The sequence below is a fragment of the Danio rerio genome, chromosome 21, assembly GCF_052040795.2.
Source record: "Danio rerio strain M-AB ecotype USA chromosome 21, GRCz13ab, whole genome shotgun sequence".
NCBI classification, from domain to species: domain Eukaryota; kingdom Metazoa; phylum Chordata; class Actinopteri; order Cypriniformes; family Danionidae; genus Danio; species Danio rerio.
Genome location: NC_141041.1, coordinates 20,217,706 through 20,245,086, shown reverse-complemented (window position 1 = coordinate 20,245,086; position 27,381 = coordinate 20,217,706). Strand labels below are relative to the sequence as shown.

At 36.8% G+C, this 27,381-nt stretch overlaps 2 protein-coding genes and 1 long non-coding RNA gene across 33 annotated transcripts in view; 2 read left to right on the top strand and 1 right to left on the bottom strand.

Moving 5' to 3' along the window:
- LOC103909450 (uncharacterized) overlaps positions 1 to 2,372 on the bottom strand; it is a 59,509-nt gene extending 57,137 nt beyond the window's left edge. For 6 of the 21 annotated variants that reach the window (XR_015520222.1, XR_015520226.1, XR_015520225.1 and 3 more), the window contains exons 1-3: positions 2,225 to 2,372; positions 2,027 to 2,134; positions 1,140 to 1,194 (exon numbers count right to left, since the gene is read on the bottom strand). This is a non-coding gene — a long non-coding RNA (uncharacterized LOC103909450). Of the gene's footprint in view, positions 1 to 680; positions 816 to 1,139; positions 1,197 to 2,026; positions 2,135 to 2,224 lie in introns of those variants that run through there. The other 15 variants (XR_015520231.1, XR_015520217.1, XR_015520232.1 and 12 more) reach the window with 6 other exon arrangements.
- Positions 609 to 19,779, top strand: LOC556594 (MAGUK p55 subfamily member 4-like). Of its 9 annotated transcripts, none has more exons than XM_087301090.1 (22): positions 618 to 893; positions 3,039 to 3,165; positions 3,350 to 3,471; positions 3,547 to 3,624; positions 4,811 to 4,894; positions 5,092 to 5,223; positions 7,143 to 7,224; positions 7,344 to 7,429; positions 7,933 to 8,004; positions 8,819 to 9,015; positions 9,188 to 9,246; positions 9,351 to 9,368; positions 10,573 to 10,614; positions 10,714 to 10,734; positions 10,948 to 10,962; positions 11,995 to 12,036; positions 13,976 to 14,155; positions 16,070 to 16,150; positions 16,242 to 16,335; positions 16,760 to 16,868; positions 17,964 to 18,098; positions 19,330 to 19,779. In XM_087301090.1, exons 2-22 carry the CDS (start codon positions 3,108 to 3,110, stop codon positions 19,519 to 19,521), a joined length of 1,899 nt encoding a protein of 632 aa, XP_087157216.1. In that variant the 5' UTR covers positions 618 to 893; positions 3,039 to 3,107; the 3' UTR covers positions 19,522 to 19,779. The 9 variants fall into 9 exon arrangements, 4 of the variants coding, with proteins under 4 accessions (XP_087157216.1, XP_087157220.1, XP_087157217.1 ...); XM_087301091.1 differs by lacking the exon at positions 618 to 893 and adding an exon at positions 2,029 to 2,139; XR_015520207.1 differs by lacking the exons at positions 9,351 to 9,368; positions 10,714 to 10,734; positions 10,948 to 10,962 and having other exon boundaries at positions 10,573 to 10,642.
- A 2,381-nt stretch (positions 19,780 to 22,160) lies between these two features.
- LOC108180740 (serine/threonine-protein kinase pim-1) lies at positions 22,161 to 26,447 on the top strand. Of its 3 annotated transcripts, none has more exons than XR_015520213.1 (8): positions 22,161 to 23,874; positions 24,145 to 24,239; positions 24,389 to 24,439; positions 24,534 to 24,912; positions 25,024 to 25,200; positions 25,396 to 25,484; positions 25,583 to 25,911; positions 26,085 to 26,447. XR_015520213.1 is itself a non-coding variant. In XM_087301123.1 (7 exons), exons 1-7 carry the CDS (start codon positions 23,229 to 23,231, stop codon positions 25,592 to 25,594), a joined length of 1,449 nt encoding a protein of 482 aa, XP_087157249.1. In that variant the 5' UTR covers positions 22,161 to 23,228; the 3' UTR covers positions 25,595 to 26,447. The 3 variants fall into 3 exon arrangements, 1 of the variants encoding a protein (XP_087157249.1); XR_015520214.1 differs by having other exon boundaries at positions 26,069 to 26,447; XM_087301123.1 differs by having other exon boundaries at positions 25,583 to 26,447.
- The last annotated feature ends 934 nt before the right edge of the window (positions 26,448 to 27,381 follow it).

Sequence of the window (27,381 nt, the reverse complement as noted above, 5' to 3'; positions counted from 1 at the left end):
TAAAGACAGATATCATATCAGGATAAAGAGACCAACATAAAACTGCTATTACTGTCCCTGAAATCTAACATGTATATCAAAGCAATTGATATTCAAAGGCTCAGCAAACAGCAATATCTAAATTTTATCAAGTCAAATGTAGGACATTTTAATATTTAATATTTAATACTTGTACATGGCTAAACACTAAGAATTTTTAATAATAGCACAGTTGGGCCAGTCGAATTTTTTGTTCTGCTTGCCACTAAAATCAAATGTAGTTATTTCTTAGCAACATATTTTAATGTGTCAAAGAAAGAATACAAATATACACTTTTTTATTCAACATAAATGCTTCTTTTTACATTGTTTAACATTATTAAAAGTATATTAATGTCTTTTAATAGCATCTAGATTGTTGTATTCTTCAAATTGTGTTAATATCTTCTAATATAAATTAAAATAATACATATATTAAGGGTTATTTTAAGATAATTTTCTTGCAATTACTTCATATTTCAGTAAATCCAGTGAGACAGGCATTATAAATACACTATTAACCAGCATTACTTATCTTGTGAGAGAGGAGAAACATACAGATATAAGCAGTACTATATCAGCATACTGGTAATATAAACAGGATTAGCATGTAAGCTAAATTAGATGTAGCCTGGCATTTATTTTCTGTTTTAGAGACTTACTTTATTCAGTTTAGGAGAAAAGCTCTTTGTAGCCACTCGTAAAAAAAAAGAGCCGAATCTTATCAGAGTTGTCTAATAACAAACATAGTATATTATATTTCATGCCACGAAAGTGTGATCGACTGCTGAATTGACTCAGATTGATTGATTGCCTGTCGGTCAACAGGCCGCTGTGGATATAAGTTAAGACCTTGTGGCTGGGTGAAAGAAAAGGTAAAATTATACTTTGCTGTCTAATATTATTAGCTAATTAATATTTTGCAGGTCTTTAAGTTTTAATAGAGCCTCATAATTTTACAACAGCAAACTATATTACATATAGGGCTAGATAAAAAACGTCTTTTTCCTGCTAAAAAAATTAACGTTTTTTTCTGTCACAACAATACCTCATATGGGCAAACATATACAACATGATTTAATAAAAAAGCAAGTTATATTGTGGTTAATTTGTATACATACCAGATATACCGATCATTGGTACCACGTGTTAGATCACCAGAAGATGGCGGCATTTCTAAAAGAAAATTAGGCCTGCAGAATTATCGCGAGATTCAACAAAAAACGAGACTTTCCGTTTGCGGGCCAGCATAAAACGAGTTCGTTTTTGGTGAACTGGACAAATAAGTGTGTATTTTATATCTTAAATTAAGCGTGCACAAACTTTTTTATATAAAGGGCTAAAAACCAAATAATATGAGCCAGGGCCGGAGTGGGATTTCTTTTCAGCCCTGGAGTTTCAAGCCTTAGATCGGCCCACTTCAGTTCACGACTGACTATATTAAAATAACGTCAGTACTTCAGTGAAGATTTATTTGACCAGTTAACACAATGTAATGTTTAACAGTATCAAAATCTATTTTCGGCAAGAACTAGCGCTCATAAATATCCAAACCCTGAAATTAAAAAATATAAAATAAATACAAATATATAAGCTATATGTAGAAAATAAAGATTAAAATTAAATGTATTGAATTTTCAAGGACACAGCTGTTTTAAAACTTCAAATATTTTTCTTAAATATGAGAACATTAAAGGGTAGCTAAATCTCCAACACTATTCTTTAAAACATCGCAAGTCCTTTTCTGCCATATCTGAATATATATTCTGTGCAAGATTATTTACAGTTATCCAGTCCTTAAACACAAATAATGAATAAAACAAGTATTGCGCTGTTTTTAACTACAGTATTACTTTCTAATGATGTTAATTTTTACCCCTTTTTAGCTTTCTGATCAAGTTAAGTCAGATTTATTAATGCAGTATTCTTATTACATTAAACGTCTCAGGGCATTTTTCATTGAGCATTAATTATTCAAATTCTTATATTCAATAAATAACAATCCTACCTGCCCATTTCAGTGTGTTGGGCTCATGACTGGTGCTTTGTAACATTACGGGGCCTGGTTCTTCGCTGTTAGCAGAAAGCTAGACTAGAGGCTGCTGCTGCTAATGAGCTATGGTACAAGAAAACGTTTGGTACATAAACTGTGGTTTGCAGACATCGTTGTTTTGCACTGCTCCTAACTAGTTTAACGTTAACTTACCGGCCGTTTCATCGTCTTCATGTGTTGTACTCTCGCTGAGGCTGGTTTTAACGAAAAATGTCCTCAGCTTTTTTTAATTATGCCCATTTCTGCGCTTTTTATTATAATTTTTTCATCTCTTGCGCATCTCTTAACAAACGATTTTGCTAATGAGCAAGGTGCCGCTGTTGGGTAGTCGAATAATAAGTACGTCATCATTAACCAGCAGGCGGCATTCAGCTAATGGGGCTGCGAGAAAAGAAATAAAAAGTGTGCAGCTGCTGTAAAAAAAATTTAATAAAAGGTAGAGGCTATGGTAAAATAATGAATAAATAAATAAATAAAAAAAGTCCGACTGCTGAGAGTGCAGGCAGCTAGGGACCAGCCCACCAGGAATTCTTCCGGTTCTGCCAATTAGCCAATACAGGCCTGGTTCCAATCCTTTATGAGTCTCTTTTTCTGTTGAACACAATATATATTTTGGAGAAGGCTAAAAACTGGATCATTGACAAATACTATGAAAGTGATTAACGGTTTTCAACAGAAGAAAAAAATAGTGAAGTTTGCAAGAATTGAAGTGTGAGAAAATTATGAAAGGATTTCCCCTTTGATTGCAAATTAAACCAGTATTACGTTACATATTACCCAGAGTTAGGGTGCATTTACTACTACTAAAAGGTTCTATCTTTCTCAAAAGCAATGTAAGGTTGAGTAGATGGTAGAGACTGGTTCTGTGGTTTAGGTTTACTAGCTCGAGTTATTTACAATTCACTTATTTACAACAGGCAACAACTATTCAGTGGTTGTACTTAAGTTCATGTGCTTTTTCCAACAGCTCTACATGACAAGGTTCAGTGCATTTTTCTATTTGTTCCCTGATCCTTAAAACTGTCCAGGATTGCCAATGAAACCAGACATGGAGACTGATCCTGGGTCAGCTCCACTGGAGGTGGGAGACAAAGGTAGGAAGCTAAACATTGCTCCTTAAATCTGATGGCAGCCAACTTATCTATTCAGTTTGCCTAGCTGATTAGAAACATGTTAATATTAATACTATTAAGGCTGTTTAAGAAGCCAAACAGCATGACACATAACTGAAACGTACTGAGTGTCCAGTCCTAGATGTTTTTGCTTTGTATGTTTCAGGTCTGACACAGATCTTGGCACATGTGATTGCTGAGGTGAGAGGCTCTATTAATAAAGATATAAATGGAGCTGAACTATTGTATGGTCTTCTCAACGCCCCCTGGTTGCAGTCACTACTAAAGGTAGAGTCCATCCAACATATATTATTTGTAATTAGTACAAATTGAGAGCTCATTGTCTGCTTTTTTTCTCTGCAGGTGTATGAATGTCTACAGAGGCATCTAAGGGGTCCAGCCAGGCCATATGTCTCATATTCATCTGGACTTTCTCTACAGGTTAGCTTTAAAGTTTATTGGCATAATTTTTTAACCAGTTTGTTCCACTCATAACGTTTGCTTCTACTCTGTCAAAGCCAATAGCGTATAGAGCTGTTTCCTCTGCTAGCTGTTACTGTCCATTTTCACATCTTGCCAGTCTATACCAGGGATCACCAAACTTGTTCTTGGAGGTCCGGTGTCCGGCAGGTTTTAGCTCCAATGCTAATCAAACACACCTGAACAAGCTAATCAAGGTCTTAGTAGGTATACTTGAAACACCCTGGCAGGTGTGTTGAGGCAAGTTGGAGTTAAACCCTGCAGGGCACCGGACCTCCAGGAACGAGATTGGTGACCCCTGGTCTATACTGCCCTTTCTCAAAAAAATGTCAAAAACCTCCCAGTGTCTTAAATGTCTTAAAGTAAGTGAGGACTTTTTAAATAGTACCATTTAGAGTTGTAATCTTGAAGTGTGTGTAAAGTGAGTATTGTCAAATATGGTTACCTGTACTTGGAATTCACACGAGTGAAAGCACACACAGTGACCGTAAACCCAGAGCAGTGAGCAACTATTACTTCCAGTGCCCAGGGAGCAATTAGATCATGGGCACCTCAACTGGGTATCGAAGGTAAAGAGAGGGTGGGTGGTTCATTCACTCCCCTGCTGGGAATTGAACCTCCAACCCTTAAAAAACAAGTTCAAATTCCTAACCATTAGGCCAACTGCCCCCTAGTTAAATGAGAGGATGATCTTCAGAGTTCATTCATTCATTTTCTACCACTTTTCAGGGGCCGAGTCAAGGGGGTAGCAGTCTTAAAGAGAACTATCCTAATTTTCCCTAATTAAACACATGTAAACCAGATAATCAAGATTTTCAAACTCAGTAGAAACATTCTGTGCATCGAAATTGCATCCAAAAAGTTTAAAAGCAAATGTAATTACTCAGTCTGCTAATTTGGATGCAGCATCCCACTCAAGTGTGTTGTTGCTAAACTCTGTAGGATGCTGGCACTCCCAGAGCAGAATTGGAAACCTACAAAATCTTCATATATTTTTTTTTATTCTGCAAGACAACTAATTCTTGAGGGCCAGAGTTTGCCATCCCTATTTTAGAGGGTCTGCTGAAAGTCATGACTTTAGGTATTGTGGTCTTGACGACAAATTTTATAGCAATATGAGTTCTGAAGTTCTTGTTTTCTGTTCTAGATTCTGTCTGACCTTCTGGCAGTCCCAAACCCCTCAAATGAATCTAGAGAACTATATGACCTCCTTGGTCAGCCACACCTACAGGTGAGCATTCATTTAAAGGATTGAAATATATGTGTTTTTTTTCAAACAGTTTACAGAGGCATGTTTTTTCCTCTTTTGTTGGCCATTAGTCTATTTATAAGTAAGTTTGGTAATGATTCAGGCCAATCTTTATGGACACTTGAAGTATTTGATTGGTTGTGAATAGAAATATAATGTAAACCATGTGTTTTTTTCAGGCTCTGCTGTCGGCTCATGACACGGTAAGCCTAAGGGACTATGAACCAGATCTGCCACCATTGCCTAACGACTTGCCTGAGGATGAGGAGGCCATGAGGATTGTTTGCTTGGTCAAAAACAATCAGCCTCTGGTGAGCATGACCAGAAGAAGGGAGTGGCAGGCAAACCCAAGGCTTGCTTTTACTGACCTTTGCTTTATTTCAATGTACATTGTTGGAGTCTGCCTTTCAGATCAGCATGACAACAGGGTACAGCAATAAATACTGTTAGTGGTATAACGTCTTGTTCTTAATACGAATTTTAGCAATAACTTCTTTCCTTCTATTATTTATGGTTTTTATTTCTTATCTCACTGATAGCTGTTCTTATCAGGTGTTCTGGTTGGTAACTAACACTCTGAGCTGTGTGTTGTCATGGATAGACCGGAGCTGGTAAAGAGGTTCAAAACCGCTCGGAGACTTTAAGACAGGCAACCCACTGTGGATTATTCTCAGCCAGAGGGCGGCTGGCCGGAAGCTTACATGCCATGTTTAAAGGTCCACGAGTTGCTGGTTCCACATCCATTAACACTCCCTCCTCCCCAAGGATTGTTTCTCCTGCCAGGCCAAGCCACAGCAATGCTTGTAACACTTGCCACCAGAGCAGTGCATTATGGAGACCTAGCCTCAGTAGCTCCACCCCTTGTGTCTGTAGTTCAGTTGTGATTGGTAAGGTCCAAACTTGTGGATTTGTAGACTTCCATTATTACATTCATCACTTGAATGGTTTTGTTGATTTATTTTCTCTAATCTTCCTGTTTCCATCCCTTTAACCGTTCATGTCTCTTTCGTTCTCTGAAGGCAATTTAATTGAGGATTTAAACAGCGGGGAAGAGAGTGATGTTGGTAACTCATTGCCACATACATTCTCTACTCCAGCCCCATGGGTATCCTCGTCGTCCTGCTGCTATCGTCCCCCTCCAGTAACTTGCAGAACTGCTCCCCCTAGTCCAATGCACTGTCATGAGTTAAGAGAGACCATCGCTTGCTCCCAAAGAAGGCTGGAAACCGGAAGTCTGGATGAACTGCGGAGTACATTGCGGCAGGCCGCCAGCTGCATGGAGCGCAGTTCTGAAAACGTCCACCTGCTTAGTGAGAGGATGACCACTGCTACTGAACGCATATCTGAGAGCGTGCAGGAGAATACCCATGCTTTGGCGATGCTATCGCATGTAGTAGAGAAGCTCCAGGAGCTAGTCTCCTCAAGCAACCCAACATCAGTATCAGCTCATTGTTCTGGGGCTCCAAGCGCTATTGTTGACCAGATGGACAAAAGATTGCTAAGTGTCCCCACCAGTCCAGCTAATGCCTCTTCCTCTCGCTTTTCTCATTGCCCCACCTGCTCCTCTTCTTCATCGACTTCCTCATCTGCCATCAGTCTGCTAGAACAGCCGGTGCTAGCTAAAGGGGGATCATTTAATCCCAACGCAAAGTCATCGCCATCTTCTCAAAGGAGACGTGTTGATGTACAGCACTCAATGACCAATGGCTCCTTACCGTCCAGCCCTGCCCAGAGCCACAAAGTGAACAGCAAAGCATTCAGATGTTTCTTTAGCCAGAAGAAGAAAAACAAGAAAAAGGAATGAAGCTGCTTCCACGTTTTGGATGGTTACGAACATCCTTTCAGATTCTTGCTGGCTCAAGCATGCAGGTTTTCAGATGTTTAATATGCATATATGCATTTCATATGACACCACCAGTCCTCACTGTCACCATTTGCACATCAGTGCTCATCCAACCTTTTTGGAAGTCATGTGTTTTTCTTTTTCATGGGTCATTCTCATTGCTTTTCATATCTTTGTTTTCTCCATGACTCCGTCCCTTCTCATATCATTTCTCTTCTTGATTATTTCATTCTTCATTTGACTTCCTTCTCTTCATATAAGGATGTTGTTCATTTTGTGTTTGGGTCACGTGCATGCCACTTCCATCAGATAAACTCCAGTTTTGTACTTGATACATAACGAATAAGGTATTTATTTTGACTGATATCTTGTTTTTTTTAAATACAGGGAGCGACAATCAGGAGAGATGATGTTACAGGGGAAATCTATATTGCTCGAGTTATACATGGAGGACTGGCGGACCGCAGTGGTGAGGCTTTACTGGTTTTACTCTCCGTTTTTTCTTAAACCCATGCTGGCACATCATAGTCTCTAAGTCAACATTACCTCTCAGAGTCCTGTTTGTTGTCCTTGTGCTTCTTGTTGAAGGTCTCTTGCATGCTGGAGACAGGCTGGTGGAGGTGAACGGTCAACCTGTGTTTGGACTAGAACCAGAGCAGATCATACAGATTCTGGTTAGTATACTTAGTAGTATACTTTTGCAGCATATCCAGAAGTCATAATAGGAATGCCTGAGGAAATTTAGTGAGTGAGTAATCAGTTAAATGTTACTGAAACATCTCATGTGACATACGAGCTAGTACAAGGGTGTCCAAACTCGGTCCAGGAGGGCCAGTGTCCTGCAGATTTTAGCTCCAACTTGCTTCAACACACCTGCAAGGATGTTTCTAGAAAGGCTAGTAAGAGCTTGATTAGCTGGTCCAGTTGGGTCTGATTGGGGTTGGAACTAAACTTTGCAGGACTCCGGCCCTTCAGGACTGAGTTTGGACATGCCTGACCTAGTAAAAACATGTGATGATGTGCTGGTTGAGTACTGGTGTCCCATATTAGGAGAATATTGTCATCCCTACCTCTTCACGATCTCTTTCAATAATAAAACAAAAACAGTCTACAAGAAATTGATCAAGAAAGTAATAAATCATCAGTATTCATGAAGTTTTGTGTCTACTTCCTACAGGCCCACTCACATGGAACTATAATGTTTAAGGTGGTTTCCATCACTGACAGGCCAGTCAACAACCAAACCATGGTGAGCTATCAAACCTCAGCACTGATAAGTTTTTAGCATACATAGCTAGGAATACCTAGATGAGCTATTTCTTCTGTATTTGATCAGTAAAATGACATGGTATCAATCATGCATGCAGTTCTCTGAATTAAATAGGCAAGCCGACTCACCAGGAATTTCCAAAAAAGTAGGAGTAAACTAGGTCATGCTTATAAAAGTGATTTAGGATGCAGCTGTTTGAGTATTCAGCTGGAATTGAGCAGCAAAACAGCTTTTTGATATTTTATTCAAGCACATTCAACACAGCAACCAGTGCAACAGCGACACCTAGGGGTCAGGAGTGTAACTGATACTTTTACTTACTTTATAGGGTAAACCATCTACTATCCTGATAAAGATTTATGTCATCATATAGTACCATGTATAAATAAAAAATATAGAACACTTTTCAAACACTGACAATACAGGTCCAACATAAAAATGAAAAAAAAAATCGCTAAATAAACTGCAAAATGAACTTTATATAAACATCTTTATATAAATGTACAATATTGCAACTCACAATACTATTGTTTATGTTTTTGTGTGCATCTTTTGTCATCTTTTATCTTGTCTAATATTGCGCTTGCATAAATTATGAAAAGGTATGTAGTTTGTGACACCACAAAATATACGATAGAACATAATATGAAATGATAGACCATTTATTTTCTCTATGCTATATATATATATATATATATATAGAGAGAGAGAGAGAGAGAGAGAGAGAGGTAAGTAGATATATGGTTAACATACTTAAAAGTCATCTGTGATGTCTTTGTTTTTTCTCTACAAGCTGTATGTGCGTGCGATGGTGGACTACAGTCCTCAAGCGGACCCTTCCATTCCATGCGCAGATGCCGGCATGACGTTCAGAAAGGGCGATATCCTAGAGATCGTGGATCAGTCAGACAGTCTTTGGTGGCAAGCTGTAAAACTACCCAGCACCTCTGCGTGCGCCGGTCTCATTCCCTCCACCAGCTTGCTGAAAAGGTCAGTTCTCAGTAGTCAGGGGTTAAAGGTCACTGACAGAGTAGTTGCGTATTCGCATAGGCTATGATGTGATGAGATTTGGCAGCTTGAATATGATTTTGCAATTATGCTGATAATCACTGCTGTCCCCAGTCTTAAAGGCCAAATGTGATCTGTGTGTGTGTGTTTGTAGGAAGCAGAAAGAGTTCTGGTGGTCTCAGCCTTATCATCCTCACACTTGTGTCAAAAGCCGTAAGTAAATAGTGTACTTGATTTTTTTTTATTTGTGCATTGTTCAGCATGTATTTTTTTATTCAGCTGTTGCTGTTTATCTTTTGTTTGCATGCAACCTGCAGTGAGCACAGTAGATGAAGGTGAGCATTTCATTTGGGCAACAGTGTCATGCGCAGTTTGTCAGTCAAGCAGGCTCTGTAATCAGTAATAAGCCTTCAGCTTCTGCTTTCAGATGGAGCTGCATTTAATACAAAGAGTCATAGTTCACTGACATGCTATGCAGGATTGGGTTCATGATCATAGATGATTTAATCTGGAGTTTATGAAATTGAAGATAATCATTCTGCGATCTGCTTGTTAAGTCGTGATGGATCAAATACTGTTCCCAGATCCAAACCGCTACTCATTTAAACTGAGAAAATATTCGTTCATGACCTTTTTTTTAGTCCTATCACACATTAAAGTGAATTTCATTTAAAATCATGATGTACACAAGAGTCTCTGGACTTGCTGCATCACAGACACCATTATTTTTACAACTTATAAAAAAATTATCACTTTCTGGCCATCGGATATTAAGCATGGTTATCTATATTGCGATCATGATTTTTTAAAAGTATTACAGCGCTTTGTAAACATTTATTATTACCATTTGATGAGTCTCCCCATTTAGTTTGATAGAGCGCTTGGACCAGGAAAGCGCTTCGCGTGACGTCACACTTAACAAGCGGATAGTGACAGCTGTTTGAATAGATTCTCAGTGAACTACCACTCTGTTGCTGCTAAATCTGAAAGCACATGAAAATACAACATTTTAATAAGATGTCTTTACTTCAAACTCACTAGATAACTACAGTCGAGTGACTGAAATAAATCCTTCTGTGATTTGATTCTATAGTCATGTGGTGAGGTTGAATCAAAGAAAACAGTTAAAATTTGTGTTTATCCAACAAACGCTTTAGCTGTTTGAAGTTTCTGTGCGCAGGAGCGCCCTCTGGCCTTTGGAGGACATTTACTATTAATTTGTGTTGCTCAGACAAAATGTGAATGACCAACGCAGCTTTTGATTAATTGTGATTGTGATTTTATTTCAATTGATCATGCAGGACTAGAACTAAACCATTCAGTATTAGGGAAATAGATCGCCCAAAAAAAGAAAATTCTGTCATCCATTACTCACCTTTTACTTGTTTCAAACCTTTATTATTCCCAATTAGTTTAATTACCACAATAAGCTATGCCTTTGCAATTCTGGTTATTTGTTTTAATAAATAATTAGCTAATGATGTGCCAAGATACCATAATATTCTGGTTAAGGCACAAAACTCTGTCTTCTTTCTACAGAAGATGACATGATTGCCATAGATGAAAAATGTGTAGAGGCAGGTATGTATTTCTTTTCTCATTTAAATGAGTATTGAAACCTCATCTATATAACGCTTGTTATAATATAATAATAAATGTGTCTTTGTTCAATGTTTACAGATGAGGAGGCTTTTGAATCTGGTAGGTAAGTCCTGAACATATCAGGAGCAAAAAAAATGTACTAAATTCAGCTTTAACAGAATCTTTAACTTCTGTGACGATGTCTAGTAACTAGATTTCAGAAGTTATTTTATTGTGATTCATAATATTTATTTTAATACTTTAAACTTATTGTCTCCGATAACTGTATTTCTGTTTTTGTTTTTTGTTTTTTGCTGCATGATGATTCATTAGAAGAGCTAAAGGATGGTGAGTGTACACATATAACTCAAATCTGTGTTTCTGATTAGTTGACTTTAATGCAGTGTTTGATCTAGCAGTTTGGGAGAATGAGTGAAGGTTAACCGTCTAAAGTTAAACCCAGCTATTTTGTAATTACAAAGAGTAAACCTGTAAGAGGGCGGCATCATGGTCGCTTAGTGGTTAGCACTGTCACCTCACAGCAAGAAGGTCACTGGTTCGAGTCCCGGTTGGGCCACTTGGGATTTCTATGTGGAGTTTAAATGTTCTCCCCATGTTGGCGTGGGTTTCTTTCAGGCGCTCTGGTTTCCCCCACAGTCCAAAGACATGTGCTATAGGTGAATTGGATGACCTAAATTGGCCGTAGTGTGTGTTTGTGTGTGTGTGTGTAAATGAGTGTTTATGGATGTTTTCCAGTACTGAGTTGTGGCAGGAAGGGCATCCGCTGTGTAAAACATATGCCAGAATAGTTAGTGGTACATTCCGCTGTGGCGAACCCTTAAACTGTAAATAAGGGACTAAGCAGAAGGAAAATGAATGAATGAATGAAAACTGTAAGAGTTAAACTGTAATTATTTCTAGTGCCTGGAATAGTTTGGCTTTGGTTGTTGAGAAGATGCTATTTACCCTCTTTGGAAATCAGTACATGCACTTCCAAAGGAGGACTTGAGGTCAAACTGACACCATTGTTATTGTACACGTCATTGTGTTCACAAGTTCTACTGTATATAAACCTATAGACAGGCTCTATGAAAGGAGGAGGAGTTTAGAGAAACTGAATCCTCAAACCATCTGTTTCAGATCCTGTGAGAAAAGAGCTGAACCTGCAGTGTGTATAAGCAAAAATTATTAAAAAATATTTTGACCTTGGATAGATGTAAATGTTTTGGAGGATATATCTAGAACACAATTGGGACACTTTAAAATAGCCCATCTGTGGTCTTTAAATATTATTTTCAATTGCTTGTGCTCATTTTATACTATTTTCTTCTTGCAGTTGTTGATGATTATTCTCTAATTGTGTCTTTTGTTTCGTTTCAGAGGAGAGTGAATTCAGCACCAACATTAAGGGGATTTATTTGAGTGAGTGACTCTCAGATCATTTCAAGATTTACTGATTCATGTTCACAGCATCAAGACTTAAAAAGAACAACTGGTCTGGTTCATCTCATAATAAAATGTTCAAATTTGTCAAACTCGCCAGCCAGATGACAGGTAAAAAAAATGTGGTGAAATAACAGCTTCTTTACAGATACTCTTACACTGGAAAAAAAATAATAACTCTTAAGATTTACTTTAAAATCCTCGTAACAATTTTCTCTTACAAGTTTCAAGTAAATTTTACATTCTTATATCAGATACAATTACCTTAATAATATCATGTAAAATTGACTTAATATTTGATCTAACACTCCTTAATTAATGATGTAAAAGTTAATTGATTATCTTTAATTATGAGTCTATATTTATTTAAATTATTCAAATAATGTCAAGTTCATGTTTTAGCAAAAGGAACACTGCTTTTTTATTTAAATAAATATTATTAGTTACAAATTAGTACATCTGGCATAACTTTTTTAATTAAAACACACATTTCCACTGACTTGGAATTTGTTATTTTTACTTTAGTTAAAGCAAATTGAACCCAAGAGCAAATTTACTATAAAAGTCCCTACTGATCTCAGAGTTAGCATTAGCATTAGCATAGCTATGGCTCTTTGAGTGAAGCATCAAACAATAATGTTGAAAAAATGCCAAGATCCAAAGCAGGAGTGCTACTCTTCTTCTAACCGCAAAACTAAAAACACTGCCTCAAAACTCTTTCTTAATCTTCGAACTAATAATTATTAAACTCTAACAGGTCTTTCTCTTAAATCTGCACAACTAAGATTGCTTTTATTTTCAAAATGTTCTACTGTTAATTCAGTCCCATGCAAAGCATTTTGGGAACTACACATCCATCACGACACATCAATTATTAAAATTTACTTTATATTTTTTAGGTTTGCAACTATTTGAAAATATTTAAATATTACAAGTAAATTGATATTAATATTTAACTCCTTCCACTTGTTTCATTTATTACATGAAGTAAATGTGTAAATATTCATTATTAACTTAGAAAATTCTAGTTATTGACACTTTATATTACTAGTTAAAAATTATATTAGATTTTAAATTTATTAGATTTTACCACAGCAAAAAGTCAGCAAAAAGTTCTTTCTGTGTACAAATAAAGGTACAAATGGACATGATACCCTTTTAAAAGGGAAAGTTTTGTACTGTTTTTAATTAGTTCAGCCAAAATGAATTCATTTACTCACCCTTTGCAAACCTTTAAAAGTTTCTTTCTTCTGGTAAACACAAAAGAAGATATTTTGAAGAAAGTTGGATGCATGTAACCATTGACTTCCATAGTATTTGTTTTTTGTACTATGGAAGTCAATGGGAACAGTTTTGTAGCTTTCTTCTAAATATCTTCTTTTGTGTTCAACAGAAGAAAGAAACTCATAAAGGTTTAGAACTACTCGAGCAGGGGTGGACAAACCTTTTTCCTGGAGAGCAACCCATATCAAACACACCTGCCTGTAATTATCACATGTGTTCAGCTCCTAATTAATTGGTTCAGGTGTGTTTGATTTGGGTATCAACTGAAATTTGCTGGAAGGTGGCTCTCCAGGAACAGGGTTGGCCATCCCTGCACTAGAGGGTGAGTAAATACATTCATTTTTGGGTGAACTATCATTTTACGTACTGATATGTACCTTTAATGTTGCTTTAACGCACAATATGGGCACTTTGGGTACGAATATGTACTTTTAAGTACAAAAGTGTTTCTTTTGAAAGGGTACTGCTCTGGTGACAGCATTTGTACATTTATTTCTGAGAGTATATTACATGCATTCATTATACTAGATTAATTACAAAATACAATGCATTCCACTTACTGCTGTATCTCTTCCTGATTCATTAGCCTGTTTGCATGTTTGACTGTGTGTTCAATGTTTCCTTGTCATATTAGCTGGATTTCGTAGAAGTTTGCGTCTCTGTCGCCGGCGAAGGGGTCAGGCTTTCGGAACGTCTCAATTCTGCTCCCTTTGCTGCCCCGCTAGCTGCTACAGTTCACTATCAAACCCTTATGAGGACGTGGTGCGATACCAACACCATCCAGAACACACACACCGCCTCATAGCACTGATAGGTGAGTGTGTCTGAAGAGCTCTTCATAGTTCTATTAGTGGGTATCTAAAGGGTTAGTTCATTCAAAAAATAATGTCATCATTCTAAGTATAACAATTCTGTCATATCCTTCACTTGTCACAAACCTGTTTGAGCACAAAAGAAGTTATTTCGAAGCATGCTGGAAAAACATTAACCATTGACTCCATAGTATTTGTTTGGAAGTCAATGGCTAGTTTTGGGGGAACTGTTCCTGAGGACATCTAACCGTAAAATTCTCCATTTAAACAGTAATATTGTAGTATGTATATATATATATATATATATATATATATATATATATATATATATATATATATATATATATATATATATATATATTTAGTCAAGCCTGAAATTATTTATACCCCTGGAAAATTCTCACTTAAAGTTTTTGTTCAAATGTAAATAAAAACAGCGATGCGTCTTGTACATCGTCTTAATCGTTTGATGCCACAAGCTTGGCATATCTGTCTTTTGGGAATTTTTACCCATTCCTCTTTGCAGTACCTCTCAAGCTCTATCAGGTTGGATGGGAAGCGACGGTTACAGCCATTTTCAAATCTCTCCAGAGATGTTCAATAGGATTTAGATCTGGGCCCTGACTGGGCCACTTAAAGACATTCACCCAGTTTTTGTGAAGCCACTCCATTAATATTTTGGCGGTGTGCTTTGGGTCATTGTCCTGCTGAAAGATGAACTGTTGCCCCAGTCTGAGGTCAAGAGCACTCTGAAGCAGGGTCTTATTCAGTATGTCTCTGTCTGTTGCTGCTTTCATTTTTCCCTCTATCCTGACTGATCTTCCAGTACCTGCTGCTGAAAAACATCCCCACAGCATGATGCTGCCACCACCATGCTTCACTGTAGGGATGGTATTAGACTGGTGATGAGCGGCACCTGGTTTTCTCCAAACAAAACGCCTGGCATTTACTCTAAAGGGTTCAAGTTTAGTCTCATCAGACCAGAGAATTTAGTTCATATGGTCTGAGAGTCCTTCAGGTGTCTTTTGCCAAATTCCAGGCAGGTAGTGGCTACTGTCTGGCCACTCTACCATACAGGCCAGATTGATGGATAGCTGCACAGATGGTTGTCGTTCTGTAAGGTTTTCTTTTCTCCACAGAAGAACACTGGAGCTCAGACAGAGTGACTATCAGGTTATTTATCACCTCCCTGACCAAGACCCTTCTCCTTGATCACTCAGCTTAGATAGCAAGCCAGCTCTAGGAAGAGTCCTAGTGGCTCCAAGCATTTTCCACTTTTGGATAATGGAGGCCACTGGCTCATTGGAACTTTCAGAGCAGCAGAAATGTTTCTGTAAGCTTCCCCAGCCTTGTGCCTCAAGACAATCCTGTCTCTGATGTCTACAGACAATTCCTTTGTCTTCATGCTTGGTTTGTACTTTGACATGCACTGTCAACCCTGGTACCTTATATAGACAGGTGAATGCCTTTTCAAATCATGTAAAATAAATTTAAATAAATACATTTACAACAGTTAAAAAATATTAAAATACATTAAAAGTTAAAATAAAAAAAAGTTAAAATATATTGTCATTATAAGGTATTGTGTGAAGAATTTTGAGGAAATAAATTAATTTAATCCATTTTGGAATAAAAAAGTGAAGCGCTATGAATACTTTCCGGATGCACTGTATCGTTTGGTAAAAGCCTGTGTCATTTACGGTCAAACAAACTTGAATAAATATAACTTCAAGTCAGATTTGCCAGGTATATGATGAAATTCGGGCTCGTCGGCTCGACTGTACATATTTTTATATTCAAATAATCTTTTCACATCTTTTAAACACATTTTATGCAATACTAATGAGCAGTGATGTAAAGTTCATTCATCCCTTGCACATTTTTCTGTATATTCTGAGCCTGTGTTTTTCTGTCAGGTCCATCTGGTGTCGGTGTAAATGAGTTACGCAGGAAGCTGATTGAGATCAATCCAAAGGTCTACCAAGGACCCGTTCCTCGTAAGTTTCTCATTGCGAATCTAACAATGCATTTTATTTCTGTTAAACGTGTATGCATTTGTTGATTATGAAGTCTTTAATTTCCGCTCAGATACCACACGGCCACCCAAATGCCATGAGGAAGCTGGCAGAGAATATCATTTCGTCAGCCGAGAGCAGTTCGACAGCATGGTGTGCAATCACAGGTGCTGGAATACACATACCGTTGAAGTCAGAATTATCAGCCCTCCTGTATTATTAGCCCCCCAAATCTTTCTGTTTAATGGATTTTTTCAACACATTATTAGACAAAATAGTTTGTTCTTTAAACAATCAGAAAAAAATGCTTGCGATGGCTAATAATATTTACCCTAAAATGGTTTAATAAAAAATCTTACTGCTTTCAATTTAGCCGAAATAAAGCAAATCAGATTTTCTCCAGAAGAAAAAATTATTTAGGAATTACTGTGAAAACTTCCTTGCTCTGTTTAACATCATTTTGGGAAATATTTTTCACAGGAAGGTGTCAAATACAAACATTCAAATTCAATAAATATTTTAAGTTGTGCATACAAAGATATATAACAGCTTTGGGGTGATTATTTGACAGATTTGCTCTGTTTTCCTCAGGTTTATTGAGTTCGGGGAGTTGAGAGGTCATCTCTATGGCATTAGTGTGGATGCAGTTAAAGATGTCTTGACAAGTGGGAAGATCTGTGTGATTGACATTGAGCCATATGTAAGTTTCCCCTTGGTATTAATTCATTTGTCGTTTTAATAGTGTTTGTTTTTGCAGGTGTGTTGCTAACTTTTAGGCTTAGAAAAGTGAACTCTTTCTTTAATATTTGCCGCATGTTGAAGAGAAAATGTGTGTGTTTTTTAGTATTACTGATATACTGTTATGATTTGCATGAATATTTGTAGCTTTTATTGTAAATATTCTGTTTTCATTTTAGTTGTTTTGTGCTATTAATAATTTTATTACTCTTTAGGTTTAATTTATTTAAAATTTGAGTACAGCATACTTTTAACGCAATTTTGTAACTTTTTAATTTAGTAGCTAATTCATTAGCGGCACATTTTAGTATCATTTTCTCATCCTTCAAATTTTGTTCACTTTGCTGATAATACATGTACAGTATTACATCTAGTTTCATTTCCCCATTAGATTGGCCTGCTATAAGAGCTTAAAGGGGATCTATTATGAAAAAATAACTTTTATAAGCACAGTTGCGTGGCTACAGTCAGTGAACATAACCAGCTTTTAATGGTAAAATATATTAATTAATTATTTTTATAATGGCACTTTATAAAAACAGTCTGCAGAAACACTTTGATTGACATTCTCCCTTTGTACGTGTCATCAGAGGGGGAAAGCCCCGCCCATTAGTGACAATCTCTCCCTCATTAGCATATGATGTTAGTCTTAATTTTGAACTGCCACTGTATTGATACACAGGCATTTTTTAGCTCCGCCCTCTTTTGAAAAGAGCACAATCTCATTTGATTTGATCTCTCCCCCCAAAGTTGTGAATATTTTTTTCATCTTCTCACAGAAGCTCTCATCAACATTAAATATTTTATGTTTTTTACTAATTTTAGCAGTTTACTGTTCTTGTTTGTACTTTTTCTGTAACAGTGATGAAAGTTATGAAGTCTTTTCGGCAAATTAATTAATGCAAAAACCTTTTATTTGAAGTGCATGTGCAGGATGCATCATTCACAATGTAATATGGAAGGATATGGAGGCAGCAAGTCTTTAAATGAAAAGTCTGAAATTTGACTTTGTCAACCAGCACAATTGCCACTGAACTTACTCTTTTACTGTTTTCAGGCACTGGAGTCAGTGAGGACCCCCGAGCTGAGGGCCTACGTCATCTTTATAAAGCCTCCTACTGTTGAGCAGATGAAGCGCACTCGGATGAACTCCAATATCATCACAAATTACTATACAAGCCGACCTTTTAGGGTAACTGTTCATCTTTACCTTTACCTACTGATTAGCTGATGTTTATTAGATATGTACTAGTAACTTTTTTTTAAATACCAGTACTTGTGACATACTATTTTAATTTGATCTGATTTTGATTTCTTGCTTATTACATATAAATACTTATTTAATAGACACTAATAGTTGTTCATGATTTCCACTTAACGGTATGGTTCTGTACAGTTCAGGTCAGCATGGTTTACTACTGAGCACAATCATTGTAGTACAGTGTCATGTTTTTACCTGTGTATGTTCTTTAGATTAAATATTAAGACTGTCTTACCATACCACACCATACCATATTTCGGTGCCCGCAGGGTCTAAAAATGTCCTAAATTTCAAAAACTAAATTTTAGACCTTAAAAAGTCTAGAATTTGTGCATTGTAGGTCTTAAATCGTTTTAAACAGGTCTTTTAATGCCCTATTGTAATGTGAATAAGACGCTGACAACAGAATTGCAGATCCAAATGCAGGTTTATTAGGAAGAAGTCAGGCAAGCAACATTCAACACAGGGGCAATCAGGTAGATACAGAGAATCCAGAGTCATAGTGAAAATAACAGGCGAGTGATCAGAAGGCAGGCAGCAGGCAGGAATAAACAATAAAACAAGGCAAGGGTCTAACACGGCAGGGCAAGGCAAGGAAAACACGTCGTAATGTTCACAATACAGCTAAACAAGACTCAGCAGTGAAGTGTGTGTATGTGTGTGCTGTATAAATAGTTCTTGTAATCAGTCTGTAATGATCCTCCGGCTATGTGTGTTTGTGCAATCAGCGGAATCCGGAACTGGTGTATGTGAGCAGTGCATGACTGGATCTGTAGTCCATATAATTGCAGATTTGTAGTCCTATGGACTCTGCTTGTTTCCCAGCAATCTACAAGGATTAGATCGCTGGTAATTGTGACACCTATGTGCAAAGATACCCAATCAGGCCAACACTCATCAATCCATCCAAAAAGATATTAAATCAAGTTACATTTATTACCTACATTTTTAAGTGTATGCATACAACAAGAGTTTGCTTGTTTTGACACATTATTGTACATATGTGGCTTAAAAAGTAACTAAATTAGATTTTTATGGTTTTGTCCTGTTTAAGTCTAAAAATTTCATTCATAGTGGTCTCGAAAAGGTCTTAAATTTGACTTTGGGAAACCTGCAGAAACCCTCGTTTCTGTTGTTTTATAAGTTCTCTCTCTTGAGACAGGATGAAGATTTTCTGGAGATTGAGGACGCGGGACGCAAGATGGAGCAGCATTACTGTCAGTTCTTCGATCATGTGATTGTAAACGACGGGCTCCAGGCGGCGTGTGTGCAGCTGCTGACCGCAGTGAGAAGAGCTCACGATGAGCCGCAGTGGGTACCGACCTCATGGATCAGACCAACTGACCAGTCCTAGCATAAACAGACACGACCAGAAAAGCTCAGGGATACTACATGACGACAGATGGACATCAATATGCAAAACAAACTGGTTTTTTTTTTTTTATGTTTTATAGACGCGACATTGTGTGTTTTGTCTGTAGTAATGTTAGTCTTAATAGAAAGGTTCTGTTTGTCCATATTTTTTTCAGGTGTCAATCTTTTGTTTGGACATTGTGTTTGGCCTTGTGATAAATCAAATAATAAAACCTATCCTTTATTAAGCTGTCCAAAAGAGATTTGGTATTTTTTAACACTCTTAATCCGGTTTTAACTGTGGTTGATTTTGAAGATTTATAGGTTAATGAGAAGAACAGAACTAATGTCGCTTGAGTTTAGGGGCCTTGATAGGGAACTGTATCATATCAAAACTCGTCACTTTAAGCTTTAAATGTTTTTAAAAGCATAGTCAATCTAAAATATAGCATAATTTACTTGGATCATAAAAAGATACTTTAAAAAAGTTGACAACCAAACAGCATTTTTCACTCACCGGCCACTTTATTAGGTACACCTTCCTAGTACTGGGTAGGACCTCCTTTTGCCTTCAGAACTGCCTTAATCCTTTATGGTGTAGATTCAACAAGGTACTGTAAATATTTCTCAGAGATTCCGGACCATATTGACATGATGGCATCACGCAGTTGCTGCAGGTTTGTTGGCTTCTCATCCATGATGCAAATCTCTTATTCCACCACATCCCAAGGTGCTCTATTAGATTGAGATCTGGTGACTGTGGAGGCCATTTGAGTGCAGTGAACTCATTGTCATGTTCAAGAAAACAGTCTGAGATGATTCACGCTTTATGACATTGTCAGTAGATGGGTACACTGTGATCATAAAGGGATGTACATGGTCAGCAACAATACTCAGGTGGGGTGTGGTGTTGACACGATGCTCAGTTGGTACTAATGGGCCCAAAGAGTAGCAAGAATATACCGCCCACATCATTACACCATCACCACCAGCCTAAACTGTTGATACAAGGCGGGATGGATCCATACTTTCATGTTGTTGACACCAAATTCTGACCCTACCATCCAAATGCTGCAGCAGAAATCAAGACTCATCAGTACAGGCAACGTTTATCAGATCATATTGACCATGTCTACTTGACAAAATGCATTGAGTTGCTGTCATGTAATTGGCTGATTAAAAATGTCCAATAAAAAGCAGTTAGACGAGTGTACCTAATAAAGTGGCCGGTGAGTGTATGTTGCAAGTATAGTAACATATATTTCATTTCATGGGTGTATTATTGGTTTAAATACAAAACCAAGATATTTTGATTGATATTTCGTAAAATTTCATTTTTAAATGAACTATCCTTTTAAGTCTAACCATAAACCATTTAATTTTTTGTTATAAATTATATTCTTGTGTGAAATTTTGATAACGCGTTATCAGTAATTTATAACCTTAATAAGTACAAATGAGTATTACCATGACTTTCCATTGCATTAATGGGACAGTATGTATCGATTAAGCATTAAAATGGTTTTGAAGGCAAAGACAGACTGAAATATATGATTATTTTCTGTGGAACATGAAAATATTAAATGTTTGAAACCAAAACAATTTATTTTCCACTGAAGAAAAGAGTTACATAGAGCAAGTAAAGAGTAACATAAGTTTACTTTTTGGGTGTTTTTATTGGTTTAAATAGTACAAAAACAAGATATTTTACTGATATTTTGTAATCATACAATTGCTGCCAACTATTAACTTGATGGCCACTTTTTCCTTCGGTTAATGTCAACTCTCTGGTTACCAATTTCCTTTAAAATATCTGATTTTGTGTTTAGCTGAAAACATATTCACGATGAGAATTATTTCTTTAAGTCTTGTGATGATAGCAAATAAATGATAGCAATAAATCAATTTACTTTTTTTATTTAGTTATCAGCACCACTTGTATTAAAATTACTCGTAAGTTCTTTATTTTACAAATCACCTTTGTTTCTTTTAAAGTTATTTTTACAAATATACAAGACATATTAAAGATATTGCAAATAAGAATACAACTTTTTATTAAAACAATTAACGTATGCCTCCTCAAAATTTAAAACGGGCTAACAATATTTGCTTTTAGAAGAAAACGTATTTTTAGGTTAAGCAGACATTTTGATTGAGATGTTCTGTAAATAAATGTTTTACTGATAATATTCTTGTGTGAAATGTTAACGGCATTTATGACATAAATACACAAACGAGAATTTTGTGAATTATTCAATTTTCTTTAAAATGTATGGGACAATTGCGTTTTCAAACTCATCAATTTAACATCAAAATGGTTTAAAAGGCACAGACAGACTGAAATAGATCATCATTTCCCGTGGAACTTATAAAGGTACTTTTAAAAATGTTGGGAACTAACCTTTTAATGTATCGCTAAAAAGAGTTATGGGCAAGTAAAAACTAACACGTTTCATTTTCGGGTTAAGAGTACAAAAACAATATGTTTTAATTCATGCCTATTTTGAAACCAACAGTTCACTTTAACCATTTACATGATATATATATATATATATATATATATATATATATATATATATATATATATATATATATATATATATATATATATATATATATATATAATATTTTTTTATTAATTTTGTATAATTGTTTATTTTTCTTCTGTGGAATTCGGCTAATAGTTGCCAATTTCCTTTAAATGATCATAAATTTTGTGTTTAGCTGAAAATATATTCACGATGAGTAAATTTTCTTTTTTTTCTGAATGAACAATATCATTAGGTCTTGCTATACAAGTACTAGCAATAAATACACGTTTAGTTGTTGTTTTTAGTTAAAAACACCACTTTTATTAAAATTACCTATATAAGTTCTTTATTTTACAAATCACTTTTGTTAATTTTAAAGTTATTTAATATATTTGACATAAAATTATAAACATGTTTTACAAATAAGAATAAGACTTTTTATTATTATTTTTTAACAGCATTTGCCTTTAGATCATTGCAGGAAAAAGCCATTAGATATAAAATATTCCGTGTTTTCAGACTAATAAAAAAGCCAAAAAAAAAAAAAAAACGAAAACATCTAATAACCTTATTTAACGAGGTAATTCAATTGAGAACCAGTTCTCATTTACAATGAGGACTTGGCCAAGAGGCAATCTGTTCAGGTTTAGCTTATTGAGTTTTTCTGCAAGTAAATGTTTTAATGACAATATTCTTCTGTGAAATGACAAAGACGCCTTAGGCTTGTTTATGACATTGATTCATAACACAAACGAGCATTTCAGCTCTATTAAATTTTCCAGAACTGTATGATAATGTATTACAAGGTTTTGTATAGATGTAACATAAGAAATATAATTTTTTAATTAAACTACAGCAGCCCAGAGATGGTTAATTGATTATTTATTTATGTTAACATGGACATAAATGTAAAATATGTATATGGCTTATAAAAAAAAACACTAAATCGACCACACAAATAGAGTGCATGCAATAAAACAAGAATAGAACTTATAGTGTAGGCCTATTTAAAGGCCTGAAGCAATTATAAATTTTAGCATATTTTTAATGTAAAAACTTTAACTAAATATTAAAACATTTAACTGTATTCTGTGTGTATTTTATATTTATATAGCTTTTCTGTTTAATTTGTCCAGAATTATTATTTTATAGCTTTAATTAATGTGTTTTCTTTGGGATGTATAATTTCTCCCACTGCGTTTCAAACAATAACACAAACCTCTGCTGTTGCGTCATAATTAGAATGGAACATTTAGAATGTCTTGCATTCTTAAACAGCTTCTCTGTACAGATTTGTCATTTGGCTCGATATTTCTGTCTGCATTACACGAACTCAACAGCGTTAGTGTTTTATCCAAATTTTGTGATCATGGGACAGAAGAGAAAGAGAGATTGTTTTTCTGACAGCGATTGCGTTATTGCGCACAATTTCCATCAAGGTGCGCAAACAAACTCCTGCCCCAACGAGGCGTTCGACCATCTCGAGCCCGTTGAGGAGAGGCGACCATCAAAAAAGATGAGGAGCGGGTCGTCTTCTACTTACTTCTCTGCTCAAAGTGTCACCTCTGAGGAGAGAAATTCAGAATATTATGATACTTTCATGGATTTCTCTGTGGAGAGTCATGAAGTTCTGAAAACTGACACCAGCAGCGGCCTGAGTCTTGACGAGGCCAGCTCTAGTTTCAGCTCCAACAGCAACTCCAGCGGGGCGTCCAGCTCCAGAAGCAGCTGCAGCAGGTCTTCCAACTCCAATACCAGCTCCAACAGGACTTCCAGCTCCAACAGCACCTCCAGCAGGACGTCCAGCTCCAGCAGTCTTGAAGGTCAGGAGGTTTAACATCCTTTATCCTTTTGACCTTTAAATGATCTCAATAATGTTCATGCTGTGTTCCAACAACATGTGTTAATATAATATGTGTTAATTACTTACTTTAGGTGTATTAGAATCCTTTTACTTAAATTGAGTTGTGAAGAAATGTGAAATATTCAAAATAATAGACAAATTTTCTGTCAAATTATGAATTAAAATGTCAGCTTTAATCCTCTTGTTGTATGTTCTCTTCTATAATGTTTATTCATTTTATTTTTTGCAGAAGATATTTTGGGCCGCTACAGAATTGTAAAAAAGCTTGGCCAGGGAGGATACGGGACAGTTCTTGAAGCAGTTCGTCTGACGGATGGTCTTGAGGTATATTTTACTCACTACATCAAGCAAAATATTTCTCTCAGTGTCTGTTCAAGTCTGGTTATTGTGTCACATGACATTGAAAAAGTTGAATGACTGTGATGATTTGAGCTCAGAGCAAGAATTACTAATGTTTTTTTTTTGTTGATCAGGTGGCAATGAAGGTGGTTGTGAAGAGCAGTGACATGGATTACCTCAGCATTGTAAGCAGCTCTCTTGGTTTTTACTTCAAAATTTGTTAATTAGAGCCAAAAAGGATTTTAAACATCACTGACAACAAATGTCTTTCCTCTACAGCCTGGTCATCCTACACCCCTTCCGTTAGAGGTTGCTCTAACCATTCTTGCCAACAATGGTCCGACCGTTCCTCAGATAATCCGGATGCTGGAGTGGCAGGAGAGGTCTGACTCCTACATAATGATCTTGGAGCGTCCCTCACCCTGCGAAGACCTGTTTGATTTCCTGGAGCGGCACAGAGGAACCCTCAGTGAGAACATGACACGGCACATCATGTGGCAGGTAGTGCAGGCTGCCCACATGTGCTGTCAGCGAGGGGTCCTCCATCGGGACATTAAATTAGAAAACCTCCTGATAAACAAGGAAACTCTGGAAGTGAAGCTCATCGACTTTGGCTGCGGTGACCTTCTGAAGACCTCAGCATATACAACATTCTGTGGTATGTATTGTCCTTCAAGTCTGCAGTTTGAGATTTTAATTCTTCAACTCCATATTTTGAACAGCATCAGCTTTCTTACTGTCACTAATGAAGAAAATCTTCTTTTTTCAGGGACAGAAGATTACTGTCCACCTGAATTTAGATCCAGTGGCAGGTACCATGGAAAGGCGGCAACCGTTTGGTCACTGGGGGTTCTCCTGTATGAGCTGCTGTGTGGAGAACCTCCAAAACACAGTGACCTGGACTTGACAGACGAAAGAACTTGGATCAAATCTGGATTGTCAACAGGTGAGCTGGCCATTTATTACAGCAGAGAAAGCCAACTGTAAATCTAAATGACACAGAGGAATAATTCAGTGATGTTCATCAGTTTTGGGCTTCATGTTTCAGCATCATCAAATCTTATTGTTAAGATTTTGATTATTAAAGCAAGTAGATGTAGTTTAGGTAATAATAATCAGACTCCTCCATCTTTTTCCACAGAGTGCTGCCAACTGGTCCAGTCCTGCCTGCAGAGGAGCCCCAGGAAGAGGATCGCTTTGGGGAAACTCAGCAGCCATCGCTGGTTCAAGGTATTCAATTCTACATTTTCTTCCTTGAACATTTTTATACAGGAGGTGTGTACTAGTGTAACATGGAGACCAACATATGTGTGTGTTGCTTGTTTCAGGTCACCAGATAAAGAACAACAAGAAGTTCCAGAGCCCTCCGTCAAGACGATTATATCATCTGATCTTCTACATCTTCTTGTCATGAGACTCAAATAAATTATTGTTTTATAAACACCGTTGTGCCTGAACTTCCTGTGATGGATTGAGGAGAAAATGTGCCTGCAAGAAGCAAACCAGAGCTGATTCTCAACACTTACCCAGTGCCAGTGCTGTGTGCCAATATTGTCCTCATCTGTCAACACTTACAGATCCTGACAAAGCTGTAGCTGTCTTAACTTTAGCTTTAATCTCTCCATCCCGAACATGCTTTATAGAGGGACCCTCAAGAGCACAGGTGTCAAATCCAGTTTGTGTAGGGCCGCAGCTCTGCTCAGTTTAGTTCCAACCCTGCTTCAACACACTTACCTGTGGGTTTCTCACAAGCCTGAGGGACTCAATGAGTTTGATCAGGTGAGTTTAATCAGGGTTAAAGCTAAACTGTGCAGAGCTGCGGCCCTCAAGGAACTGGATTTGACACCTGTGCTCAAGAGCATCCCGAGCAGCTGCATCAACTGAACTACCTCCAAACACATGCACTTATTCAGAGGAACTGTGTTTACTGATAAATGTAATGTTTCTGCTTCTGTTTCTGCTTCTGAATTGTTTAATGCACTTTAATGTCTGTCTTGCACTGTTTGCACCAGGTTGCACTTTACATCATCAGGTAGTTTACTCTTTAACCCTTGGTTCTGAGGTGTTTTGTGTTGTTTGTGTGTCTCCTACTGTTTTGTGTAGTTGTGTGTGATTTTTATGTGGTAACTGGATAAACATGGTCTCATTTCACTGTGTACTGTTGAGATGACAATAAAGCTCTTTGCACTTGAACTTGCTCATCTCACTGTCTCAGCCGTCATGGTTTTAAAACAGTGCCTGCTGCAAGGTTATTTTAGTAAACAAAGACAGAAAGTAGTGGTCAAACAACTTTTACATGAACTGAAAAGAAATCAGAATAAATGAAAAACACAAATTAAATGAAACAACAGTTACTGAAAAACAAACTGAAATGCAATCATTCACTCACTCATTCATTTTCCTTCAACTTAGTGCCTTATTTATCAGGGGTTGCCACAGTGGAGTTAACTGCCAACTATTCCAGCATGTTTTATGTTTTACAAAGCAGCCGCAACTCATTATTGGGAAACACCCATACATTCTTGGATTCACACACACACACACACTACAACCAATTTTGTTTATCCACAGTTCACCTATAGCACATGACTTTGGATTCTGGGGGAAACTGTAGCTCCCAGAGGAAACATAAGGAGAACATGCAAACTCCACACAGTTCCACAATAATAATGATTTTACTGACAAACACATCAATCAAATGTGTGTTTATGTACATTAAACATCTGTTCTATCTTTTCTTTAAGCTCTCTGCCAAAAACATGCAAACTAGGCATGTTTAACTGCAGATAAACATATAAAGTTATCTGAAGAAGTTTCTCTGAATTCTTTCATAAATTCAAGTTAAAAAAATAAAGAATTTGTGGTTTTGGGATAAGTGTTTGTTAAAACAATAATTTTATTTTTATTAGCCAGAGCCATATCACCCTGCAGCCCAAGACCGGTTACTCACTGACACTAAAGCTAAGCAGGGCTGAGCCTGGTCAGTACCTGGATGGGAGACCACATGGGAAAACTAAGTTGCTGTTGGAAGTGTTTTTAGTGAGGCCAGCAGGGGGCGCTCAACCTATGGTCTGTTTGAGGTTAATGTCCCAGTAAATTGAAGGGGGCACTATACTTTCCTTGAGCG

Coding starts and splice junctions, on each gene's coding strand:
- LOC108180740 (XM_087301123.1), top strand. CDS start 23,229: ATGTATAATTTCTCCCACTGCGTTTCAAACAATAACACAAACCTCTGC. Junction 24,240..24,388: donor GTCTGACGGATGGTCTTGAG/GTATATTTTACT, acceptor TTTGTTGATCAG/GTGGCAATGAAGGTGGTTGT. Junction 24,440..24,533: donor ACATGGATTACCTCAGCATT/GTAAGCAGCTCT, acceptor TTTCCTCTACAG/CCTGGTCATCCTACACCCCT.
- LOC556594 (XM_087301090.1), top strand. CDS start 3,108: ATGAAACCAGACATGGAGACTGATCCTGGGTCAGCTCCACTGGAGGTG. Junction 3,472..3,546: donor GGTTGCAGTCACTACTAAAG/GTAGAGTCCATC, acceptor TTTTCTCTGCAG/GTGTATGAATGTCTACAGAG. Junction 16,336..16,759: donor AGCATGGTGTGCAATCACAG/GTGCTGGAATAC, acceptor TGTTTTCCTCAG/GTTTATTGAGTTCGGGGAGT.